This window comes from Zootoca vivipara, chromosome 1 (genome assembly GCF_963506605.1).
Source record: "Zootoca vivipara chromosome 1, rZooViv1.1, whole genome shotgun sequence".
Taxonomy (NCBI): Eukaryota; Metazoa; Chordata; class Lepidosauria; order Squamata; family Lacertidae; genus Zootoca; species Zootoca vivipara.
This window is the reverse complement of record NC_083276.1, coordinates 119680047-119701940: the sequence shown is the minus strand read 5'-3', so window position 1 is coordinate 119701940 and position 21894 is coordinate 119680047. Positions and strand designations below refer to the sequence as shown.

At 40.7% G+C, this 21894-nt stretch overlaps 1 protein-coding gene across 6 annotated transcripts in view; it reads right to left on the bottom strand.

The window, feature by feature from the left end:
* Positions 1-4852: 4852 nt before the first annotated feature.
* PMS1 (PMS1 homolog 1, mismatch repair system component) overlaps positions 4853-21894 on the bottom strand; it is a 45838-nt gene continuing 28796 nt past the window's right edge. The window contains exons 6-13 of one of the 6 annotated variants that reach the window (XM_060281353.1): positions 20627-20743; positions 18604-18726; positions 15402-15545; positions 14309-15168; positions 12847-13305; positions 10769-10899; positions 8037-8192; positions 4853-6702 (exon numbers count right to left, since the gene is read on the bottom strand). In XM_060281353.1, the coding sequence (XP_060137336.1) occupies positions 6548-6702; positions 8037-8192; positions 10769-10899; positions 12847-13305; positions 14309-15168; positions 15402-15545; positions 18604-18726; positions 20627-20743 (2145 nt within the window). In that variant the 3' untranslated portion in view covers positions 4853-6547. Of the gene's footprint in view, positions 6703-8036; positions 8193-8898; positions 10900-12846; positions 13306-14308; positions 15169-15401; positions 15546-18603; positions 18727-20626; positions 20744-21894 lie in introns of those variants that run through there. The other 5 variants (XM_060281352.1, XM_060281355.1, XR_009558441.1 and 2 more) reach the window with 5 other exon arrangements.

The following is a 21894-nucleotide window of genomic DNA, read 5'->3' as shown; positions in this document are numbered from 1 at the left end:
TGGCGTGCAATTGCACAAGCATGCACGGTGCCAAACCCGGAAATTACCCAAAAACGTCACTGAATGCATCACTAAAAGGGCGGAACGGGGGCAGGGCGGAACAGGGGTAGGGCGGAATGTGCTTATACGTGCTCTGCCAGCGTATGCAGGAGCCAGAAACAGAACCCCCATGAGAAATGGTTGTCAACAATATATGCATTTTGAATAAAAAGAAATAAGCATAAATTCTACAATTGTAAATTACAGCTGCATTACATTTAAATACTGAATCATGCTCTGAGGTTATTTTGTAGTGAGGATTATCTTATTACATTCCATTACTTTCTGCATCTGCTTACTGATAATAAAAGAAGCAGCTGTTTTAAACTAACAGGTGTGAACAGTTCATTCAAGCTTTTAAACAGAAGCCAAATTCAATTTCCTCGTTGAATGTTTTGAAATTATATTCCAAACACCATTTACAATATTATAAACAGTTAATTTGTATGGACTTTGATTCATATGTAACATATATGAAATAACTTTTCTTCAAAATTTAATTCAAAATCTTATGCTTATTCTGTGCACATGCTGAACTAATTATGTCAGATGTTTTCTATAAAATCTTTAGTCACACAACTGAGCAGCTTTTCTTCGCCAACTGTTATATATCAAATTCACTGCAGAAAACCATGATAATTATGAAGTAACAGAGGATCAAATTCATAGCAGTAATATATCTCTATCTTAGTTAAGCTATAAATGATCATCAAGCTTGAAATCGTATATTTATTTAAACCCAGTCTTCTGTATTATTTGCAACAATGTGCGCTTCACAAAATGTGATAAATATTTTCAATTTTAAACACTCAGTTAGTGCTAAACGTATTATCACAACTCTAGGTCTTACAGCACTTGAGCAAAAGTAAAAAGAAAATCATTTAAACTAATCTAAGCAGTGGCTGGATTTGGTTAAAGAAATGCCACAGAATAATTTGTATTAAGTAATAAATCATATTACTTGCAATAATTATTAACTCCTCTGGGTATACTTTTAAGAATAAAGAGAAATCCACTTATCAGTATGAAAATGCTTGTATTTTTTAACAGATGTGGTAATTCCACTTACTTCGATTACTTCATGGGCCTCAACTTTACACACAGAGACATCATAAATCAAGCTTTTTCTTTCAATATGTCTCCTGCAATTGAAAGCAAAATTAAACTATTTTATATCAATAAATGGTTTTTCATTTTATATAAGTTAAGCTGGAAGCCTGTTAAAGAGAGGTACTGCCATACTTACTGAGTTTAAGAACACTGACCTAATCCAATACAGTGGTACCTCTGGTTAAGAACTTAATTTGTTCTGGATGTCCGTTCTTAACCTGAAACTGCTGTTAACCTGAGACACCACTTTAGCTAATGGGGGCTCCTGCTGCCGCCGTGCCGCCGTAGCACGATTTCTGTTCTCATCCTGAAGCAAAGTTCTTAACCCGAGGTACTATTTCTGGGTTAGCGGAGTCTGTAACGTGAAGCGTTTGTAACCCGAGGTACCACTGTACTTGCAAAATTTGTTTGTTTTGCATTCAGTGGAATCAATTCCAAATGTCCAACATAAAAGTTCAAACAGCAGCTACTTTTTAAGTTGTCATATAAATACAGAACTTACACATAACATTGAACTTCATTCTGTTAGTTTTGGCCCAGGTCTCCCATTATGTCATGATCATCTTGGATCCTGTTTCTGTCAGTGTTCGCTACACCCCACTCAGTTTGGTGCCATTTGCTCCTTAACCAAGCAATTTCTAAACATGTTAAACAACACCAGGTCCAGGACACAACCCAGGGACATTCCATGAGTCCCTTTTCTTCAGGTTGATGCAGAGCCATTGGCTAGCACCCTTTAGTATGGCTCACCTGCCCGCTACAAGTCCACTTAATGGAAACATCATCTAGCCCACATTGTACCAACTCGCTGGCAAAAATATCATGGAAGAACTTGTCGGAAGCCTTACTGAAATCAGCACATGCTATATTACATTTTTTCCTTCTTCTAATACAAATATTATTACAGAAATCGTAGCTAAATTTCTGTTCATAAAAATGTACAGTGGAACCTTGATTCTTGAAGCCTTGGTACTCGAACATTTCAGCTCCCGAAAACCCAGAACTAAGGGCTCCGGTTTCCAAATGTTTTTCAGAAGCTGAATGTCCGATGCAGCTGTCAGCTATTGTTTCTGGGGCACCTGCACCAATCAGAAGCTCAAACAGATGATGTTTGAGAGCCTAGGTGCCACTCTGCTGAAGTTGCTTTGCTGATGCTCAGGGCTAGACCTTAGCCATCACATGCTACTACTATGCAATACAAGGGATTTTCCTGTCTTGTTCATTTCCTCACTGCCTCACAGTAATTTTAAAAGAAATTTTAGAAGCAACTCTTCTAACCTCCTCAGACTCTATTAAGCAACCTGCCTGGGACTTCAGGATGAAAGGCAATGGCAGAAATACCCATGGGTGTGTGTGTGTGCCCCCTAGGACACTGGTCTTCAACGGACAAGGCAGAACCCAATACAGGGCCTAAATCTGACCTAAGACTGCAACCAACAGCACTACTATCATAAAAACACATGAATAAGTAGCAGGTATCCGAAGGCTTGTTTTGGCAAGCTTAGGCCTCAACAAGTGCTGCCTGAGAGCGCTACTGCCAATGGGGGGGGGGAGGCTATTGGGTTGTTGTTTTTATTTTTATTATGTATTTTGTGGTTTGATATTTCGATTTTATTCTGTGAACCGCCCTGAGACCCCCGGGTATAGGGCGGTATATAAATGCAATTAATAAATAATAATAATAATAATAATAATAATAATAATAAAGTAGCCACTCCTAAAGCTGTTTGCAAATCACACCGTTTTAGAAAGGTGTGTTAAGAGCCATGCATAAATTATTTCTCAGGGCCTAATTTATTTCTAATTATTATTGTTAATTGGGTGTTATAAACAACAATAATGTTGTACAAATAAGTACACCAAGTTTTCTCATGTCATTTGTATATCACAAAAATAGCATAATAAATGTGGGGGGGAAAATATCTACATCTTTCATTATTAGTGGTCAATGTCGGCCTCTTCCCCCCTGTCTTCTTCCTAATTGTTTAAACCAATACATGAACCAAGAACTTCTAATTATTATGAGTATTTTTGGTGGTGTGTTTTTTTAAAAGACACCGCAGCATAGACTCTTAAAACAGGCTGGTTTGGGTGTGGGTAGGTGTTTGCAATTTAACCTCGGGACATTTCTACGACTCTTACCTCCTGCTCCCAAAGCCGAAATAGCATCCCTGCTTTTTCGAAACCCGACTAAGCCCGTCTTTAGAGGCAATGGCAGGGATTTCTATCGGCGCCCTTCTCCTTCACCTGCTGAGACTGAGGCAATGAGTTAATGAGGACGGGGTGTGTGCGTGTGTCGTTGTTAAAAAACACACACAGAGAGACACCACAACTACAACCACCACCAGCAAAAGGCCTGAGCAGGCAACCCGAGTCAACTTGGCGGGACTCCAGGCGCACAAACGAGGCGGGAAAGCCGGGCAGGACTCGGATCTAGGTGCCTTAGTGCAACGTTTCCTCACAACATCCCCTTCTTTTTTCTCCTCTCTTCCCGCCCGCTTTTCGTCGGTGTTCCTTGAAGTATTTATTGGGGGACGGGGAGAGGTGTTTTTTTCCCCGCCGGGAGAGGAGGATGGTGAGGGGAGGAGGAAGGCCGCGACGCGCCTCTCTCTTGCTCTCTCTCTCTCTCTGGCCAAGCTCGGGCCACGAGCTCGGTTCGAACGGAGGCGACGTTCTGCGGCCGTTGGAATGGCGGTTGGTGTCACAACGGAAGGAACCGGGGGGGGGGGAGAGACCTTCGGTGGGTGGGTGGGATATGGGGGGTGACACTTGTGTTCATGTCCTCCAACATTTATCCCGTGAAAATAGGGGCATCCTATTCCATCTTCTTCTTCATCATCTTATTATTATTTGTTAAAATCATTTTTATTTGATTTTACAAATATTAAGTTATAACAATCCAAATGCATTTCAATATAGAGATTACTCTGAATCTCGGGACTTCACTCCCCCCCTTAATGGGTCCTATTGTTAACACTTTCAACTGCATATTATTTCATAATCCATATTTTGTATTTGACCATATTGTCCATCATCATTTTATTATTTCTACCCCATCTGTTTGGGAAGTAGGCAAAAATGGGTGTCAGGCAGGAACTTTGCCTAATCGATAAAATGTCTGGAGAAACCTGGATGTATGGGTGGAAAAAACCAGCAGAAAGCACTCCAAAAGCTTAAAATCACTATTTTGGGGTTAGTTATCCCCCCCCCAAAAGCTCAACAATTTGGGTTTATTCCCAAAACCTTGGCGGTTTCCTTTTTAAAAAAAGCCCGACAATCTTGGCAGTTTCCTTTAAAAAAGCTGAACAGCTTTGCGTGTGGTGTCAGGAATTTTACTTTTGAAATATGGGAACCCTAAAAAGCATAATGAAACATTAAACATTAAAAAAACTTCCCTATATGGGGCTGCTTTCTACAGGTTGTATAGTTATCTCCTTGGCTCCAAGTTGCATAACTCCATACCACCCAACATTTCTCCAATGAAACTAGGGACGTCCTATAACGTAATAATAATAATAATAATAATAATAATAATAATAATAATAATAATAATAATAAATCTTTATACCCCACCCATCTGACTAGGTTGCCCCAGCCACTCTGGGTGGCTTCCAAAATAAATTAAAACATAATAAAACATTAAACTTCCCTATACAGGGCTGCCTTCAGATGTTTCCTAAAGATTGTATACAGTAGGTACTTATCTCCTTGACTCTGGGGTCATCTAACTCCATACTGTCCAACATTTCTCCAATGAAATCTTAAGGAAAAGTGGGACATTCTGGGATCAAATCAGAAACCGGCATGAAAATAGGGACTCTGGAAAATAGGGACTCTTGAGGGTCTGTGTGAGTGACCTCGTATGTTTGCAGAATTTAGCCAGAGGGAAGCCCCACCAGCTTTGCTAATATGGCGCTTTGAAGGAGGACAAAAAATTGCCCCCATCCCAAATCCTTATTTTCACAATTCTTTTGCTAAAGTTGCTTTTTTAGTGGATCTTGTCAATAGGCTCGTTGAAACGTCACATTACAAAAACAGAAGTAGTACAGTAGTTGTTTTGCACTCATCTAGAAGGAAAACTCTCATCCTAAACCTCCACTGCTTTGCAGCTCTACTCATACATAAGGCGGCTTCGGGAATAAACCCCCAAGGAAAAATCCAGACCCGCTGCCTTGCAGGACATCTTTAGGCAGGAAGAACCAGCTGCACAAATGTAGAGCATGCAACTTTTAATCTCGGGGTTGTGGGTTCAAGCCCCACATTGGGCAAAAGATTCATTCATTGCAGGGAGTTGGACTAGATGATCTTCATGTTCCCTTCCAACTCTACAATTCCACAATTCTATGAAATAAAAGACAGGGCCATCTGGCTTCCAGTAGTATGTGTGAAAAGGATCTAGGAGTCTTAGTAGACCACAAGCTTAACATGAGACAACAGTGTGATGCAGCTGCAAAAAAAGCCAATGCTATTCTAGGCTGCATCAACAGAAGTATAGTGTCCAGATCAAGGGAAGTCATAGTACTGCTCTGGTCCGCCTTGGTAAAACCACACCTGTTGCAGTGTCCAGTTCTGCGCACCACAGTTTAAGAATATTGATAAGCTGGAACATGCGCACAGGAGAGGAACCAAGAAGATCAAGGGTCTTGGAAGTATAGAATTGTACTGCCAACCAGCAAAGGAAGAATCTTTGGTTGAGTTTCATCTATCACACATACCCATCGGAGTCCAACTACTTCTTTGATGTGTCTAGATCCAGCCCAAGTTTCATGTATGAATGTACATCTGAATATTATATGTAGAGCTCCTAATTCAGTAAGACAATCCCCAAGCAGAAGCAGATTCTGCACATGCTTCAGTGGCTTTGAGTAATAGCCATCTCATAACTTTTGAGAAATTAGAATATGAAATAACACAAGAGAAATGCAAATTTTTATTTGGATGTATCCACATATTGTCCACTTGTAGAAAATGCATCTGTAATTATAGCTATATACTTCAACCCTGAATATCCATTTAGTGGAGACAAATCAGCATTAAACATTATATTCCATTTTCTTCTTGCTGTGAGTGGTCTTCTTTTCCACTTTTTTTATGAACTACAAACTCGACCAGTAGAAAAATAATGTAAAAATAATTATTTGGAAATCTATTTCCATCAGCTTATCTTACACCTTCAGAACATGGATTGTCCTTCAGTATATTTTCTTAGAAACAATGAATTGTTCCAAAACACATTTCAATACCATTAATTCAATGCTCATGTTCATTTTAAAAAATAGCAATCTCCCACTTCACAGAGATCAATACAGAAGACAGTTACAAATAATTGTGCAAAAAATGAGTGTTTTGTTTGTAATTGTGTAAAATGTGACTGCAGGATGAGGTTTTTCCTTGCTAGTTACTCTGGAATATCTGTTAAATAATGAAGAAATGGACGACCATGAACACAGCCTTTATGTTGATTTCCAAGTTGTGTCTCCATTTTGTGGATGGTGTCTTGTACATCTTCCTTGGATATATACAAAGGTAGCTGCCGACACAGTCTCACAGCTTCTCCCTATAAGAACAAAAATGTTTACATTTAGACATTAACCTGAGGCTAAATAAAATCCAATAAACAAATTATGTACGGTGCAAGCTTCTCCACTGAACATTTTTCACTACTATATTTTTTCATAGAAAATCCAATCTTCTTTGGCCAGGCAATTACCGGTAGGTATCTTTGGTTTTTCTCAATCTATAAAAGAAGAAATTCTGCAAACAAAGTGTAGAGCAGCTCCCAAGCAACAGTTAACCATCATAAGAAGGGCTTAAGGAGTGACTCATTCCTGACCACATTCTTTTTTTCCTTTTTGCTGCGGAAATAAGATCAGGCTGTTATTCAGAAAAAAGCTCAGTAGGCTTACTTTAGAACAAATTTGCACTGCAGTCCAGTTTCCTAAATCCCAATGTGTAAGTACCGTAGGTTACTCCTCTGTGTGGAAAAGATCCTGCCATAAATTGAAGTACAGATTCGGATAGGTGACCTGCAGATAAACTGCAGCTAAGTTATTCTACTCAGAAGTTTCAATTGAAGGAAAGAGGCAGGAATGGAATTTGATACATGGGCTGGCTCAAATTAAGAAAGGGACCTTTCTCCACTCTCTTCCTTTAGCTCATATATTCCACATTCTGGAGATTCAAATGGCTCACAGCAGTGGCTCCAAAACTTTATCCTCCACAGAACACTTGAAAATTGCTGAGTGTCTCAATGGACCACAATGATTTTTCTGCTTGCAATGCTCTATTCTAGAGGCCATATGATTTCTAACTACTGTATATTTTTGTTGCTTCATTTCTTAGGCGTTGCATTTTATTGTTTTACCATTTCAATTCCACAGGATTCAAACTGTAAAACAGTAACATGCAATATATAAGAAATAAAAATTGCAATTAAAAACACAGTTTTAAAATCTACTGTATATGGATATCTGATGAAGCCACCTTCCATCTTCCACCACAAATCCAGACATTTTGCAGACCACAGTTTGGGCACTCCTGGCTTAGCAACTACATGAATAGCTTTTTAGAAGTTGGTATCAGATGAGTGGTGGAGGAAAGCGATCTGGATTGCGGCACAGGAGTAGAGCTTTAAACGCTCTGCACACTAGTGCGGTCAGGATCAGGAAACCCAAATCTGCTACCTGCATTGGAAGAAGGGCACCCATTTGTGCCAATGGAACCTTTTATTGTAATGCAAATAACAGTAATCCACACCTGATCTGTATTGTGATTGCTTCTGGTATTAATTTCTCCTTTATATATAAGCACCAAGCTGTATCTTTTGATAGGACAGTGGCATTAAAAGCAGCATGCTAAAGAAGAGCTTGCAAACCATAAAGCAATACTTGCCTCCAGGTAGTTTGTGACTTTAAGAGGTCGACACTCATGAACTTCTTTTGCATTACAATCTACCACAGCACTCAGAATTTCTTTCAGATCAGGTATCCCATAGTACGGCAGACAGTTTGCCATTCCTTCTATTTCCAGCTGATTTTCTATAGCTGAAACACCAAATAGTAAACAAATGAATAAACTGAACACATTGATACCTGGAGTTACTGAGTGTGTTTTAAATACTGTTTTGATTTACACACCAAAATATTCACATTGAAAACTGTTGTTGCAGCTGCAATCCTAGACACACTAGGGGCTAAGCTCATCGGGACTTACTTTTGAGTAAACATGCATAGCACTGTGCTGTAAAGTTGCAGTTATAGATCCCCAGAGCTACACATTTTTAATTTTATTAAAATGAAGAACACAACTTAAAATACCGTATTTCATTATTAGTTACTTGCACAGTGAGAGTGCTTCAGTTTATTCAAATTCAACTTTGGAAAGTACTGGTTAAATGCTTATTTAACTTTTTGTTAGTATTTCCATATTTGAAACAAAGCTTTAATCTACACCAAAGCAGGACAATCTATACCAATCTATCCAGCGTAGAGCTAAAGAGAGTTCTGGAGGATTATGCAGATTGGGGAAATGGTAGGTGTGGGGAGGAGAATCCCTTCCCCTTCATTGGCACTACTTGGCTACATATTGTAGCTTATGGCTCAAATTGGTAGAGCATGAGACTCTTAATCGCAGGGTCATGGGTTTGAGCCCCACGTTGGGAGAAAGATTCCTGCCTTGTGCGGAGTTGGACTATTGACCCCTGTGACCCCTTCCAACTACAATTTTATGATTATTTGGAGCAAAACGTACAATGATCCCCAAGTCTGGACATCTAAGCCAAGGGTCGCAGTTTTGTTTTTCTCACGTGCTGGCAGGGGAGCAAAGTAGTCTGGATCAGTGTGTACGTAGTAAACCCTGAATTATATGATGCAATCTCATCCTTCGATCGGCACTTCTGAGAGGGTAGCAGTCAGGAGTCATCCCTGTCCGCTGGCTTCCACCATAGTCTCCAGCTACAGATGAATGAAGTGGAGGCAACCCCAAAACAGAGTATTATGGGAGTGGGGGAGATTATTTATGGGAGTTGGGTCACCCACTGATCTGCCTGGAGCAGGCACAGCAAAAAACAAACACAAACAAGCAAACAAGAAAGAACCACCTTTCCACCTTACAGCTTCCTGATCAGGAGGAAGGATTCTACAATTATTAAAGCTTTTGCTTTTAAGCAGGCATTGTTATTTTTTATTATTGTTATATAGCATTTAACAAAACTGCATATACGTTAACATAATTTCCCCCCTTGGAGTGGGACAAGCAGCAGTAGATAAATTGTGCTCTATACCATATCCTGTTTTTCTGGGTATTAATCTTGGCACCCAAAAACAAGTTCCGCTCCCCAGAAGTACAAAAGAGTATTGATCATAAACTATAAACTTTGATGCAGGGATAGACATTTGGGAAGTCAAGCTAAAGAGTTTTAAATCAAACAAACTGTTTCTACAGCAACACATGTAGTTGGGATCACAGAATATGCTAATTGGAGACTTATTTATAAACTGAATTTAAAACCAGCCTGCATTCAGCAGACTTGTGGATGGTTAAGAAAGGAAAACGCTCTTCTTGGAGGGGATTGGTTTTTCATCAAGACGCTGTTCCAAGGTTCTATCTCTCTCCCCCCCCCCCCCCGCTTTTTCCTTTGAGATGCCCATATGTTATGGCAGATCTGTCAGCACTCCTCTACATACAAGGCTGAAGTGGTAACACATGAAGCTATAGCGTTTCTCAAAACTGACAGCAAACCTTTGCTCGGACCTAGCGAATTAGAAACTCGGCATCTTGTTGCAATTAAAGCTCACTTCCCCACAATACTTGGTCAGAACAGACGTTTATTAGAAACCCACTGACTGAAACATCTTATTTGTACATTAGCTGTTAAAACAATGTTGTTGTTGTTGTTGTTTAGTCGTTTAGTTGTGTCTGACTCTTCGTGACCCCATGGACCAGAGTACGCCAGGCACTCCTGTCTTCCACTGCCTCCCGCAGCTTGGTCAAACTCATGTTCGTAGCTTCGAGAACACTGTCCAACCATCTCGTCCTCTGTCGTCCCCTTCTCCTAGTGCCCTCAATCTCTCCCAACATCAGGGTCTTTTCTAGGGAGTCTTCTCTTCTCATGAGGTGGCCAAAGTATTGGAGCCTCAGCTTCACGATCTGTCCTTCCAGTGAGCACTCAGGGCTGATTTCCTTCAGGGTGAATAGGTTTGATCTTCTTGCAATCCATGGGACTCTCAAGAGTCTCCTCCAGCACCATACTTCAAAAGCGTCAATTCTTTGGCGACCAGCCTTCTTTATGGTCCAGCTCTCACTTCCATACATCACTACAGGGAATACCCTAGCTTTAACTATACAGACCTCTTTGTCGGCAAGGTGATGTCTCTGCTTTTTAAGATACTGTCTAGGTTTGCATATAACCTGCTCAATTACATTATAAGCAAAAAAATCATAATGAATGCTCAATAAAAGGGAAGTCTGGAGGGGCCCATAGGGACGGGTTTTTTTTCCTAGACACAAATGCGGTAATGAAACACAAGTATTGCTTTTGCTATACAGTACAGTACTATGAAAAAGAGGCAAGCAAGTAATGAGGTGCTGAATGAAATCAAAATATGAAGCCACATCATACCTGGTATTATCTTTATCTGAAATCCGTTTGCTGTAAGTCTTGTATCTGACAAGTAGGATGACCCATCAAATCTTATGCTTTCCTTGGGCATATTGCAAAGAACTTCTTTATAACGGGAGTCACTAAAAAGACTGAAAATCAATCATTAATCACTGTTATAAGAGACAGAATCCATTTTTTAATAGTGTTCCACAATCAAAGCACACATGTCAACGAGATTTTAGAATTGCTTTATTCCATACCCATTACATAAAGACAAGGGGTTTATAGGATGCCAGCTCAGATAGCGACTACAAACACACACAGAGTTAGAATACATCTTCCTTGCTATCCACTGTCCTGTGTTACCCCACAAGAAAAAAGCCACAGTAGCCACTGTCCATTTTACATCATTGCAGTTGCAATCTTAATTTTTCTAGTTAAGTGATGTAGGGAAAACCATTGAGATACTTCTTTTTTTTGCCAGTTGCAGGACGTGTGGCTCTTCCATTGGGATCACAGCTGTGGAGAGAGGGACAAGACCTCCCTTCCCCACATGCAGAAATCCTGCTAGAAATCATCCCCCAATATTAAAGATATTTAAATGCCGTCACATATAGTTGGGCCAAAGAGCAAAAGCCCACAGGAACAAAAGAAGCAATTGCACAGTTCTTTTCTTTCTGGCATCTACTGTTCCCTGCTCTTTCCCCTCTCAACTTAAGGCCAGAACAGGCAATGCCAGGGAAAGCAAGGAAAGCGAAGATTTCCTTGTTCCCTCTACTCAAAACATTATGGCGACCAGACAACAGCAAGCCTTTCCTTGGAGAAAGCACAGCACGGCTAAAAGGAGGTAATGCAACAAAATTCAACCATGTGTCTTGTACTGGCTGTACTACTGGTACCATACCAGGAGTTAGCAAGCTTTTTCAGCAGGGGGCTGGTCCACTGTCGCTCAGACCTTGTGGGGGGCCGGACTATTTGGGGGGGGGAGGGAAAATGAACAAATTCCTATGCCCCACAAATAACCCAGAAATGCATTTTAAATAAAAGCACACATTCTACTCATGTAAAAACACCAGGCAGGACCCACAAATAACCCAGAGATGCATTTTAAATAAAAAGACACATTCTACTCATGTAAAAACACGCTGATTCCCAGACCGTCAACGGGCCAGAATTAGAAGGCGATTGGGCCGCATCCGGCCCCTGGGCCTTAGTTTGCCTACCCATGCTCTGTACATATCTTACACTTGTCAACTCTCCTTAACTGAATTTGTCTGATACCGGAATATAATTTTACCTCAATGCATACATCAATCATAGGGCCAGTTCAGCTGTAATGTCCAACTTTAATGCCCAGTCCCCTGCCTTCTGTTATTTTCTGGCTTCAACATTGATTCCGATTGTGTCTGAAACACAGGACCATGGTTTGCTGTCAATTTACCAACCAGGGTCAAACCATGGACTAAGGACCCTGATGAGGAAAACTATATTAAACCATGGTTTCCTATTTCAGACATAATGGGCAAGAGACCAGGCTGGCAGTGTAGAAGCTGATGAGCAGGCCTGAGGTGCATTTTGAGCTTAATACAACCATGGTTAGGGAAGCTTGGAATATATAGTGGTACCTCGGTTTATGAGCACAATTGGTTCCGGAAGTTTGTTCATAAACTGAAGCGAACTTTCTCGTTGAAAGTAATGGAAAGTGGATTAATCTGTTCCAGACGGTCCGCGGAGTACTTAAACTGAAGCGAACTTTCCCATTGAAAGTAATGGAAAGTGAATTAATCCGTTCCAGATGGGTCCACAGCGTTCATAAACTGAAAATTCATAAACCGAGGTATTCATAAACCGAGGTTCCACTGTACTGTCCAAAATAGGCCACAGGCACATTTAGAACAAGCAAAATAAAGCTGGAGATCTTAGGATCTCTGTTAGATTGTAACTATATAAGCTGGGTCTATACTGGATTTGGGAAGGAATGCAGGAAGATGGAATCACTTTTATTACACTGTCATAAAATAAATAAAATAAAATAAAACCAATCATTTGCTTGTGGTCCTTTATATGATCTGCTTTTGAAATGGCTTTCGCCTTACCTATCAGTTAATATAATCGGGTTGTCCAGTTTCTGTATAGGAAGTTTATGGTTTTCAAGCAGTTTTTTAAACAGAAGGGCTTCTTCTACTCTGTATGGATTCAACATCATTATCTTTTTCTCAGAGGCAATTATCCATGCATCAGGAAAATTCGGAAGACGAATTAGGCAAGGATCATCCTTAACAGTCTCTTTCTGTTTAAGCACATGAAGATTATGTCTGAATGAATCCATAGAGAAGGGCACTTGAACAATTTTTATTGCTTTGCAACTATTTGGTTTCTCTTCCATTTGAGAATGAAAAAGTTTATCAAGTTTCTGCTGATTAATTAGACAGTCTTTAAGTTTGGACTTATGTTTTCTCTCTCTCCCTCTTGTTGATCTTTGTATACTTTGATCCGCAGCTTTTCTGCTCTGCTTGTTGTATCGCTCAAAGTCTCTATTAGCTTTTTCTTCATATCTTAACAAAGAGGGGAAGAAGGGGGAAGAGAAGGAACATATGAAAAACTAGCAATGGTTCAGTCAGAGTCATTATATATCCACCTATAAAATAAGTTTTCTCTCAAAATTAATTGTTGGAAGAAAAATAAATGTCATTCTCCCACACTATTTTATCATCTTAGTTAATATCTTGTCTCTTATAAGTACCCCAATGTTCAGTAGCAAGTCCTGTTTGTAGCAAAGGTAAAGGTACCCCTGACCATTAGGTCCAGTCGTGGACAACTCTGGGGTTGCGCACTCATCTCGCTCTATAGGCCGAGGGAGCCGGCATTCGTCTGTAGACAGCTTCCGGGTCATGTGGCCAGCATGACTAGGCTTCTTCTGGCAAAACCAGAGCAGCGCACGGAAACACTGTTTACCTTGCACTTTAATGTGCTTTCAAACTGCTAGGTGGGCAGAAGCTGGGACCGAAGAACGGGACCTTCCAATTGGCAAGCCCTAGGCTCTGTGGTTTAGACCACAGCGCCACTCGCATCCGTCCTGTTTGTATTAGTGCTTATCAACACATTACTTTACAGATCTTCTGTTTGTTTCATTTCCCGCTACTAATCCGGCAAGTATTAACGCCAAATGCAAAATATGATATACAAACTATATGCACTGTATAATGGGAATTTATGAGCACTGTATTATGGGAATGTGCATAATACAGTATGCACTGTATTATGGGAATTTATGAGCTGTACAGGCTTTAAGCTGTTTCATACAGATTGGCCAATACGTTTAATGGAAAACCGGGGGGGGGGGGGCGGGGCGGAGGCAGCAACATCTAAGTTTATAAATCAGCAAGCAGTAGATAATTAGAATTAAATTATCTAGATGTTACAATTATCAAGCCAAAAGCATTTGCCATTCTGGTTTTGAAATTAATATGGATAAAACTTGTTTTTGAACATGAGTCACACACAGGATGGAAGCTACTGCCCAGTTTCAGTGAGCAGATGTGAAGTTTGCAAACTTACTTCTTTTTCTCTTCTTCATTCAGTGTTTCCCACATTTCTTTCAATTTCAGCATTAGTTCTTCCATGCTCACTTTTGTATTTTCAGCTAACAATCTTGGGCGATGGTCTTGAGTAAAAATGTCAAATGCTGACATGGCTTTCTTTATTATCCGATTTTTTATTATGTCATAGGCTGTAATCTGTCCTAGTTTATCATTTACCACATTTGTTTTTTTCAGACTTTGGATGCTACCTCCCTCTTGAAATGTTTGTTGGCCATCATCATTTCTTCTCTCTTGAGGCCTTGCATGTCCCATTTCAGGAATCAAAATCCGAACAGGTTCAATGTTCTCTCCTCTGGTATTCTTAAATGCATTCCCCAAACTCCATTTATCAGCAGTTACTTCAGTAGAATCTTTTAGGGTTGTGGTTCTCTCTATGGCTTCTTGGAAATGGTCATCTCTCAAATCATCATCAAGGCCATTTTTAGAATTTGTGTCCATTAAGGTATTGCCATCTAGGTTAAATATCACCTTAGACTTATTCTGTTGGTGCTCACACAAAAATCTATCAGACACAGCTGTCTTGCAGCCAGATAGTTCATTTTTGGTAGACAATCCTACAGCTGAATACAACATTTGAGTCTCCAAGCAAACCTCTGTGGGTTTTTCCGTTCCACCATTTTGTGCATTACTAAATGAAATCAATTCAGTGCATGCATGCGGATCAATGTTCCTGGGTTCAACTTCATTTAGAGAGACATTCATTTGTTCTGCTTCTCCTGAAGTAGCACCTGACAAATCAGTTTCACAAGAAGCAGTCCCAGGTAGAGGTCCATAGACTGAGGTCAAGACATTTTCAACAGCAAGACAGACAGACTCCTAAAGCAGAAAAATGCTAAGTACAGTATTGTGATAAATAACTTATGCTTGCTAACTACAACATAATTAAGTCAAGTGAATACGGATTCTGCTCAGCTTATTTTTAAATCTAAAGTTATGCACAGAACCATTATTATTTTAAAAAAATCTAAACACATTTTTAACTGTAATTGTAGCAAAACAACATTATTACCGGTAGACTACTCATTTATATATAAATAGACACGCTGTACCTTATTATGCAGAAACACTTGAGATTTATCTGGTGTTAAATTGACATCCACGGCGGATGGAGGAACAGCAATGTTGATAAAGAAAGCAGGGTGTGAACGATTAGAATCCTTGTGTGACTTCAGGTTATAGTATTGTTGAACCAGCTAAAACCAAAAAGAATAGCATTTAAAATGTACTTTCCAATTAGAAATGAATGCAATACAATACTTTAATGTGATATATACTTATCTTCCATGTGTGCAAGTAGCAACATTTTATGTGCAAGCAGAGCATGAATTTTTCAATAACATCTTGCGAGGGAGTCCCCCTTTAATAGGCAGGAATCAGCTTTCAAAGAGTTGTGAAATTTTTGTAAAAAACCTTGTTACCAGAAAAGTTGAAATGTTACCATAACACAACGGGATTGACCTACAATTTTTCATTGTTGTTGTTGTTTAGTCGTTTAGTCGTGTCCGACTCTTCGTGACCCCATGGACCATAGCACGCCAGGCACTCCTGTCTTGCACTGCCTCCCGTAGTTTGGTCAAACTCATGTTCGTAGCTTCGAGAACACTGTCCAACCATCTTGTCCTCTGTCGTCCCCTTCTCCTAGTGCCCTCAATCTTTCCCAACATCAGGGTCTTTTCCAAGGATTCTTCTCTTCTCATGAGGTGGCCAAAGTATTGGAGCCTCAGCTTCACGATCTGTCCTTCCAGGGAGCACTCAGGGCTGATTTCCTTAAGAATTGATAGGTTTGATCTTCTAGCAGTCCATGGGACTCTCAAGAGTCTCCTCCAGCACCATAATTCAAAAGCATCAATTCTTCGGCGATCAGCCTTCTTTATGGTCCAGCTCTCACTTCCATACATCACTACTGGGAAAACCATAGCTTTAACTATACGGACCTTTGTCGGCAAGGTGATGTCTCTGCTTTTTAAGATGCTGTCTAGGTTTGTCATTGCTTTTCTCCCAAGAAGCAGGCGTCTTTTAATTTCGTGACTGCTGTCACCATCTGCAGTGATCAAGGAGCCCAAGAAAGTAAAATCTCTCACTGCCTCCATTTCTTCCCCTTCTATTTGCCAGGAGGTGATGGGACCAGTGGCCATGATCTTGGTTTTTTTGATGTTGAGCTTCAGACCATATTTTGCGCTCTCCTCTTTCACCCTCATTAAAAGGTTCTTTAATTCCTCCTCACTTTCTGCCATCAAGGTTGTGTCATCTGCATATCTGAGGTTGTTGATATTTCTTCCGGCAATCTTAATTCCTGCTTGGGATTCATCTAGTCCAGCCTTTCGCATGATGAATTCTGCATATAAGTTAAATAAGCAGGGAGACAATATACAACCTTGTCGTACTCCTTTCCCAATTTTGAACCAATCAGTTGTTCCATATCCAGTTCTAACTGTAGCTTCTTGTCCCACATAGAGATTTCTCAGGAGACAGATGAGGTGATCAGGCACTCCCATTTCTTTAAGAACTTGCCATAGTTTGCTGTGGTCGACACAGTCAAAGGCTTTTGCATAGTCAATGAAGCAGAAGTAGACGTTTTTCTGGAACTCTCTAGCTTTCTCCATAATCCAGTGCATGTTTGCTATTTGGTCTCTGGTTCCTCTGCCCTTTCGAAATCCAGCTTGCACTTCTGGGAGTTCTCGGTCCACATACTGCCTAAGCCTGCCTTGTAGAATTTTAAGCATAACCTTGCTAGCGTGTGAAATGAGCGCAATTGTGCGGTAGTTGGAGCATTCTTTGGTACTGCCCTTCTTTGGAATTGGGATGTAGACTGATCTTCTCCAATCCTCTGGCCATTGCTGAGTTTTCCAAACTTGCTGGCATATTGGGTGTAGCACCTTAACAGCATCATCTTTTAAAATTTTAAATAGTTCAGCTGGAATATCATCACTTCCACTGGCTTTGTTATTAGCAGTGCTTTCTAAGGCCCATTTGACTTCACTCTCCAAGATGTCTGGCTCAAGGTCAGCAAACACACTACCTGGGGTGTACGAGACCTCCATATCTTTCTGGTATAATTCCTCTGTGTATTCCTGCCACCTCTTCTTGATGTCTTCTGCTTCTGTTAGGTCCTTACCACTTTTGTCCTTGATTTTTCATTAAGCATTGTAAATGGATGTGAGAGTCAATGAAATTGGCTCATTAATATTCGACACGAGTTAACTAATTCTACAAGAGTTAACTAATGCACTAGTAAAATGTCCATTAGTACTCTCTTGGGCTTGCCGATCAAAAGGTCAGCAGTTCGAATCCCTGCGACGGGGTGAGCTCCCGTTGCTCTGTCCCAGCTTCTGCCAACCTAGCAGTTCAAAAGCATGCCAGTGAAAGGAAATAAATACCAGTAGGTACAGCTGCGGCGGTAAAGTTTTCATGCACTCTGGTTTCCGTCACAGTGTTCCGTTGCGCCAGAAGCAGTTTAGTCATGCTGGCCACATGACCCAGAAAGCTGTCTGTGGACAAATGCCGGCTACCTCAACCTGAAAGTGAGATGAGCGCCACAACTCCATAGTTGTCTTTGCCTGGACTTAACCATCCAGGGGACCCTTACCTTTACCTTATTAAGAAAGATTGCATCTCTCTCAATTTTTTGATATATAGAAGGGAAAAATTCATGGCCAGGATTCAAAGAGCCATGCAACTAATTACACAAACTAGGACGTGGTGGCGCTGTGGTCTAAACCGCTGAGCCTAGGCTTGCCGATCAGAAGGTCGGCTGTTCAAATCCCCGCAACAGGGTGAGCTCCCGTTGCTCAGTCCCAGCTCCTGCCAACCTAGCAGTTCAAAAGCTCGTCAAAGTACAAGTAGATAAATAGGTACTGCTTCAGCGGGAAGGTAAACGGTGTTTCCGTGTGCTGCTCTGGTTTTCCAGAAGCAGCTTAGTCATGCTGACCACATGACCTGGTAATACTGTCTGTGGACAAACGGCGGCTCCCTCGGCCAGTAAAGCGAGATGAGTGCCGCAACCCCAGAGTCGTTCGCGACTGGACTTAACTGTCAGGGGTCCTTTACCTTTAGAGTGGGATTTGGCATCGCCCTCTCTATCTCATACTAACCAACTCTGAAACTGAAGGGAATTTCAAATGATGTGGCCTCCTTGACAAAATTTAAAACCCTTCTGGTGCAACCTAGCCACTGCGGGCAACTAATGTAGCTCTTTGGAACCTGGCAAATATTTTATAATCTGTTGGGACAAGGAGCTGAGAAAAACAGTACCTTAAGAATTTCCTTCTGATGCACTGGTCGATTGTTTACAAAGATGAAGCTCCTTTCTGCACTTGAATGACTTGTCAAACAACCATCTGAACTGGGCTTTGGAAGAAAGCCACTGAGAAACACCTAGAATTGCAATTAAACTGGCCATTAACAACCACTGTTTCCCATGACAATCGGTTCACAAAAACTAGAAGGTTCAGATCAGAAAGAAGAAATGACTGCAGATTTTCATGGCATTTAGAAGTATCCTACTTCACTTTTCTTTAAATTAAATCAAGGCAGATGATGATGAATGAGATCAAGAGTTAGTGTGAGGCTGTCGACAGAGCACTAAATTTGGATGTTGAAAAGCCAAGTTCAGATCTCATCCAGGTTCGAAGGTCACTGGGCAACCCTAGATGTCATTCATAACCTCACCAGGTGGTTCTCACTCCCCTGGTCAGCACTTACCATATACTGAAGTTAACCATGAATTCATCTCCAACTGAGATTTAATTCTCAGAACTAGGGGAGATTTCTGGAGTTAAGCCTGAATTTGAAGAGCTGCTGGAGGTTAGAAGCCCCCACAGAAGATCCTCTTGTTCTAAGGGGCTTCTACAGAAGTGTTCTTTGGCCCGCCCAGCAATTTTCCCACTGCTCTGCCTAATGGGACATTTTGAAGAACAGCCCTGCTAAAATAACAATCCAAGTTCTTCTCAACTGAGGAAGGGAGGGACTCGGATAATTTCCAAGTTAATCCGAGGCGGGTGAGAGAGAGATCTCACCCACCTCCACTAATGTTAAAAGGAGCAATGAAGAAACCTTAAAAGATACAGAGCAAATCAACCACAAGCCAATCAGAATCTCAAAAGCACTGTATGTGCAGCAGTTAGGTATTTTTTTCATTCTTTTTATAGGAATATCTTTACCACATTCCTAATTACAGTTACTTGGAAAGTAGCCATATTGATTTCATGTGAATGTAAAGTGGTACCTCGGTTTTTGAACGTAATCCATTCCAGAAGTCCAGTTGAGTTCTGAAACGTTCGAAAACCAAAAACTCAATAGCCAACAGCTAGGCCTCAGGATCCTGCGTTCAGCGGAAGCTGCGTGGAATGTTTGACTTCCGAGGTGCGTTCGAAAACCGAAGCATTTACTTCCAGGTTTACAGTGTTTGAAAACCGAAATGTTTGTCAACAGAGACGTTCAAAAACCGAGGTACCCCTGTACTGTCATGGAAATCTAGTTAGTATTATAGCCTAAGAAGTGTGAACTTCATTCCCCTTTTATGTGATGCTAGAAATTCATTGTGAACCAGTGACAAACAGATAAACTCCAAAGCCATTCCTATGATATACCCATTGGTGGTCCAAGCATAAAAAGTGCTTTAGATATAAACTACACCTTACTGGAAAAAAAAATTAAGCGTGTTTTTTGTTCTCGAAACTGAACATACAACAAAAAAACCATTTATTGTGAGGACCATGCCTGTACACAAATATCAACACAACAATAATTAAAAATGTTAAAATTCATTACATACTATCCCAACAAAACCTTCACCCCACAAAACAGGAAGAGAAGGAAAACAAGCAACGAGTTAAACAGATGATGAAGGGGTCTTTACTTTATCATCCATAAATCTTTCCCTGGCTTTCATGGCCTTCATCACAAAAACCGCTACTGCATGGGTAATTCGTGGGTTAGCATCAATTAACAAAAATTTTACTCTATCTTCAGGATTGATTATAGAGTTGGGTATAATTTGCAGCATCGTGTCTCTAAAGCCCGAGTAAATGGGGCAATAGAGGAGGTAATGTATAAGATCCTCTTTAATTTTCATGAAGCAAGGGCATAAACGGTGTTCTACTGGGATTGAAACTAAACATAAACAGACGGAAAGGAATGGAATTTAACACAACAGCAACCCAAAATATAAGCATGGTGCTCAATTTTATATCCTTATTTAAAAAGTGAAGAACTCATGCTGGTTGAACTGATGAAATAACAGGTGGGGGAAACATATAGATAATTAGAAACTTACCTCAGGATCTTCACTATGGTGTTGAAAAGGTACCATTCCGCTCATAACGGCAGTTCCCACTACAGCCATGAAAGCCATTTTGTGATCGGACACCCTGGTCTTCTGCCACATAATTGTCTGAAACAATATAGCATAGACTTGGTGTCAGAATTTTGACATTAGGTTTAGATTTATTCAACAGGGACATGACATGACCACAGATATTTGTGCGCAACACTACACTTGAAACAGTGTGTTTAACATTCTGTCCTAGACACCAATGTGAACCCATTATTTCTTTTTTCCTTTTGTACACAATGAGCTATGCTGAAGCAACTGGACTGTCTATCCGAATGCAGGGGGCATGACTCGCTGTGCTGTCTCCCTTCCAGATCGAGGATTTGGGCTTTATTTTTAACCACTGACAAATATGAAAATGCAGGATTCTACTGCTGATATCAGCTTCTTCACCCACAATTCCCAACAAGGCAATTAACAGACTTAAGGGAAAGTTGCAAAACAGGTTAATAAATAGGCTCACTGAATGCAGATGGGTTACATGTATGTATGTAAGTATGTATGTATGTATGTATGTATGTATGTATGTATGTATGTATAAAGGAAGTTATGGGTTATCTTTATAAAACCTTTTCTCAAAAAGTGTAAAATAACTAAAGCAGCAATTACCAAAGACGCAGGTGCATTAGAATCCATTCTTCTTTTAAGTGTTCATTATAATCCTAGGGAAGCAGGTGGCGCTGTGGTCTATAAACCACTGAGCCTCTTGGGCTTGCTGATCAGAAGGTCGGCGGTTCGAATCCCTGCAATAGGGTGAGCTCCCCTTGCTCTGTCCCTGCTCCTGCCAACCTAGCAATTTGAAAGCACGCCAGTGCAAGCAGATAAACAGGTACCGCTGTGGCGGGAAGGTAAACGGCATTTCTGTGCGCTCTGGTTTCCGTCACGGAAACCAGAAGGACTAAACCGCTTCTGTTGCGCCAGAAGCGGTTTAGTCCTTCTAGCCACATGACCCGGAAAGCTGTCTATGGACAAACGCTTGGTCCCTTGGCCTGAAAGCAAGATGAGCGCTGCACTCCATAGTCGCTTTTGACTGGACTTAACCGTCCAGGGGTCCTTTACCTTTACCTCATTAGAATCCTGTTCAAAATAGGCACTTTCCATCAAACTTTAAAATGCTCAATTAACCTACCGCTGCAGAGATAAAACGGCCTTTATCTAGATATGCACATCCTCAAAAGGCTGTGTACTGCAGTATTTTCCATTCACAGCAG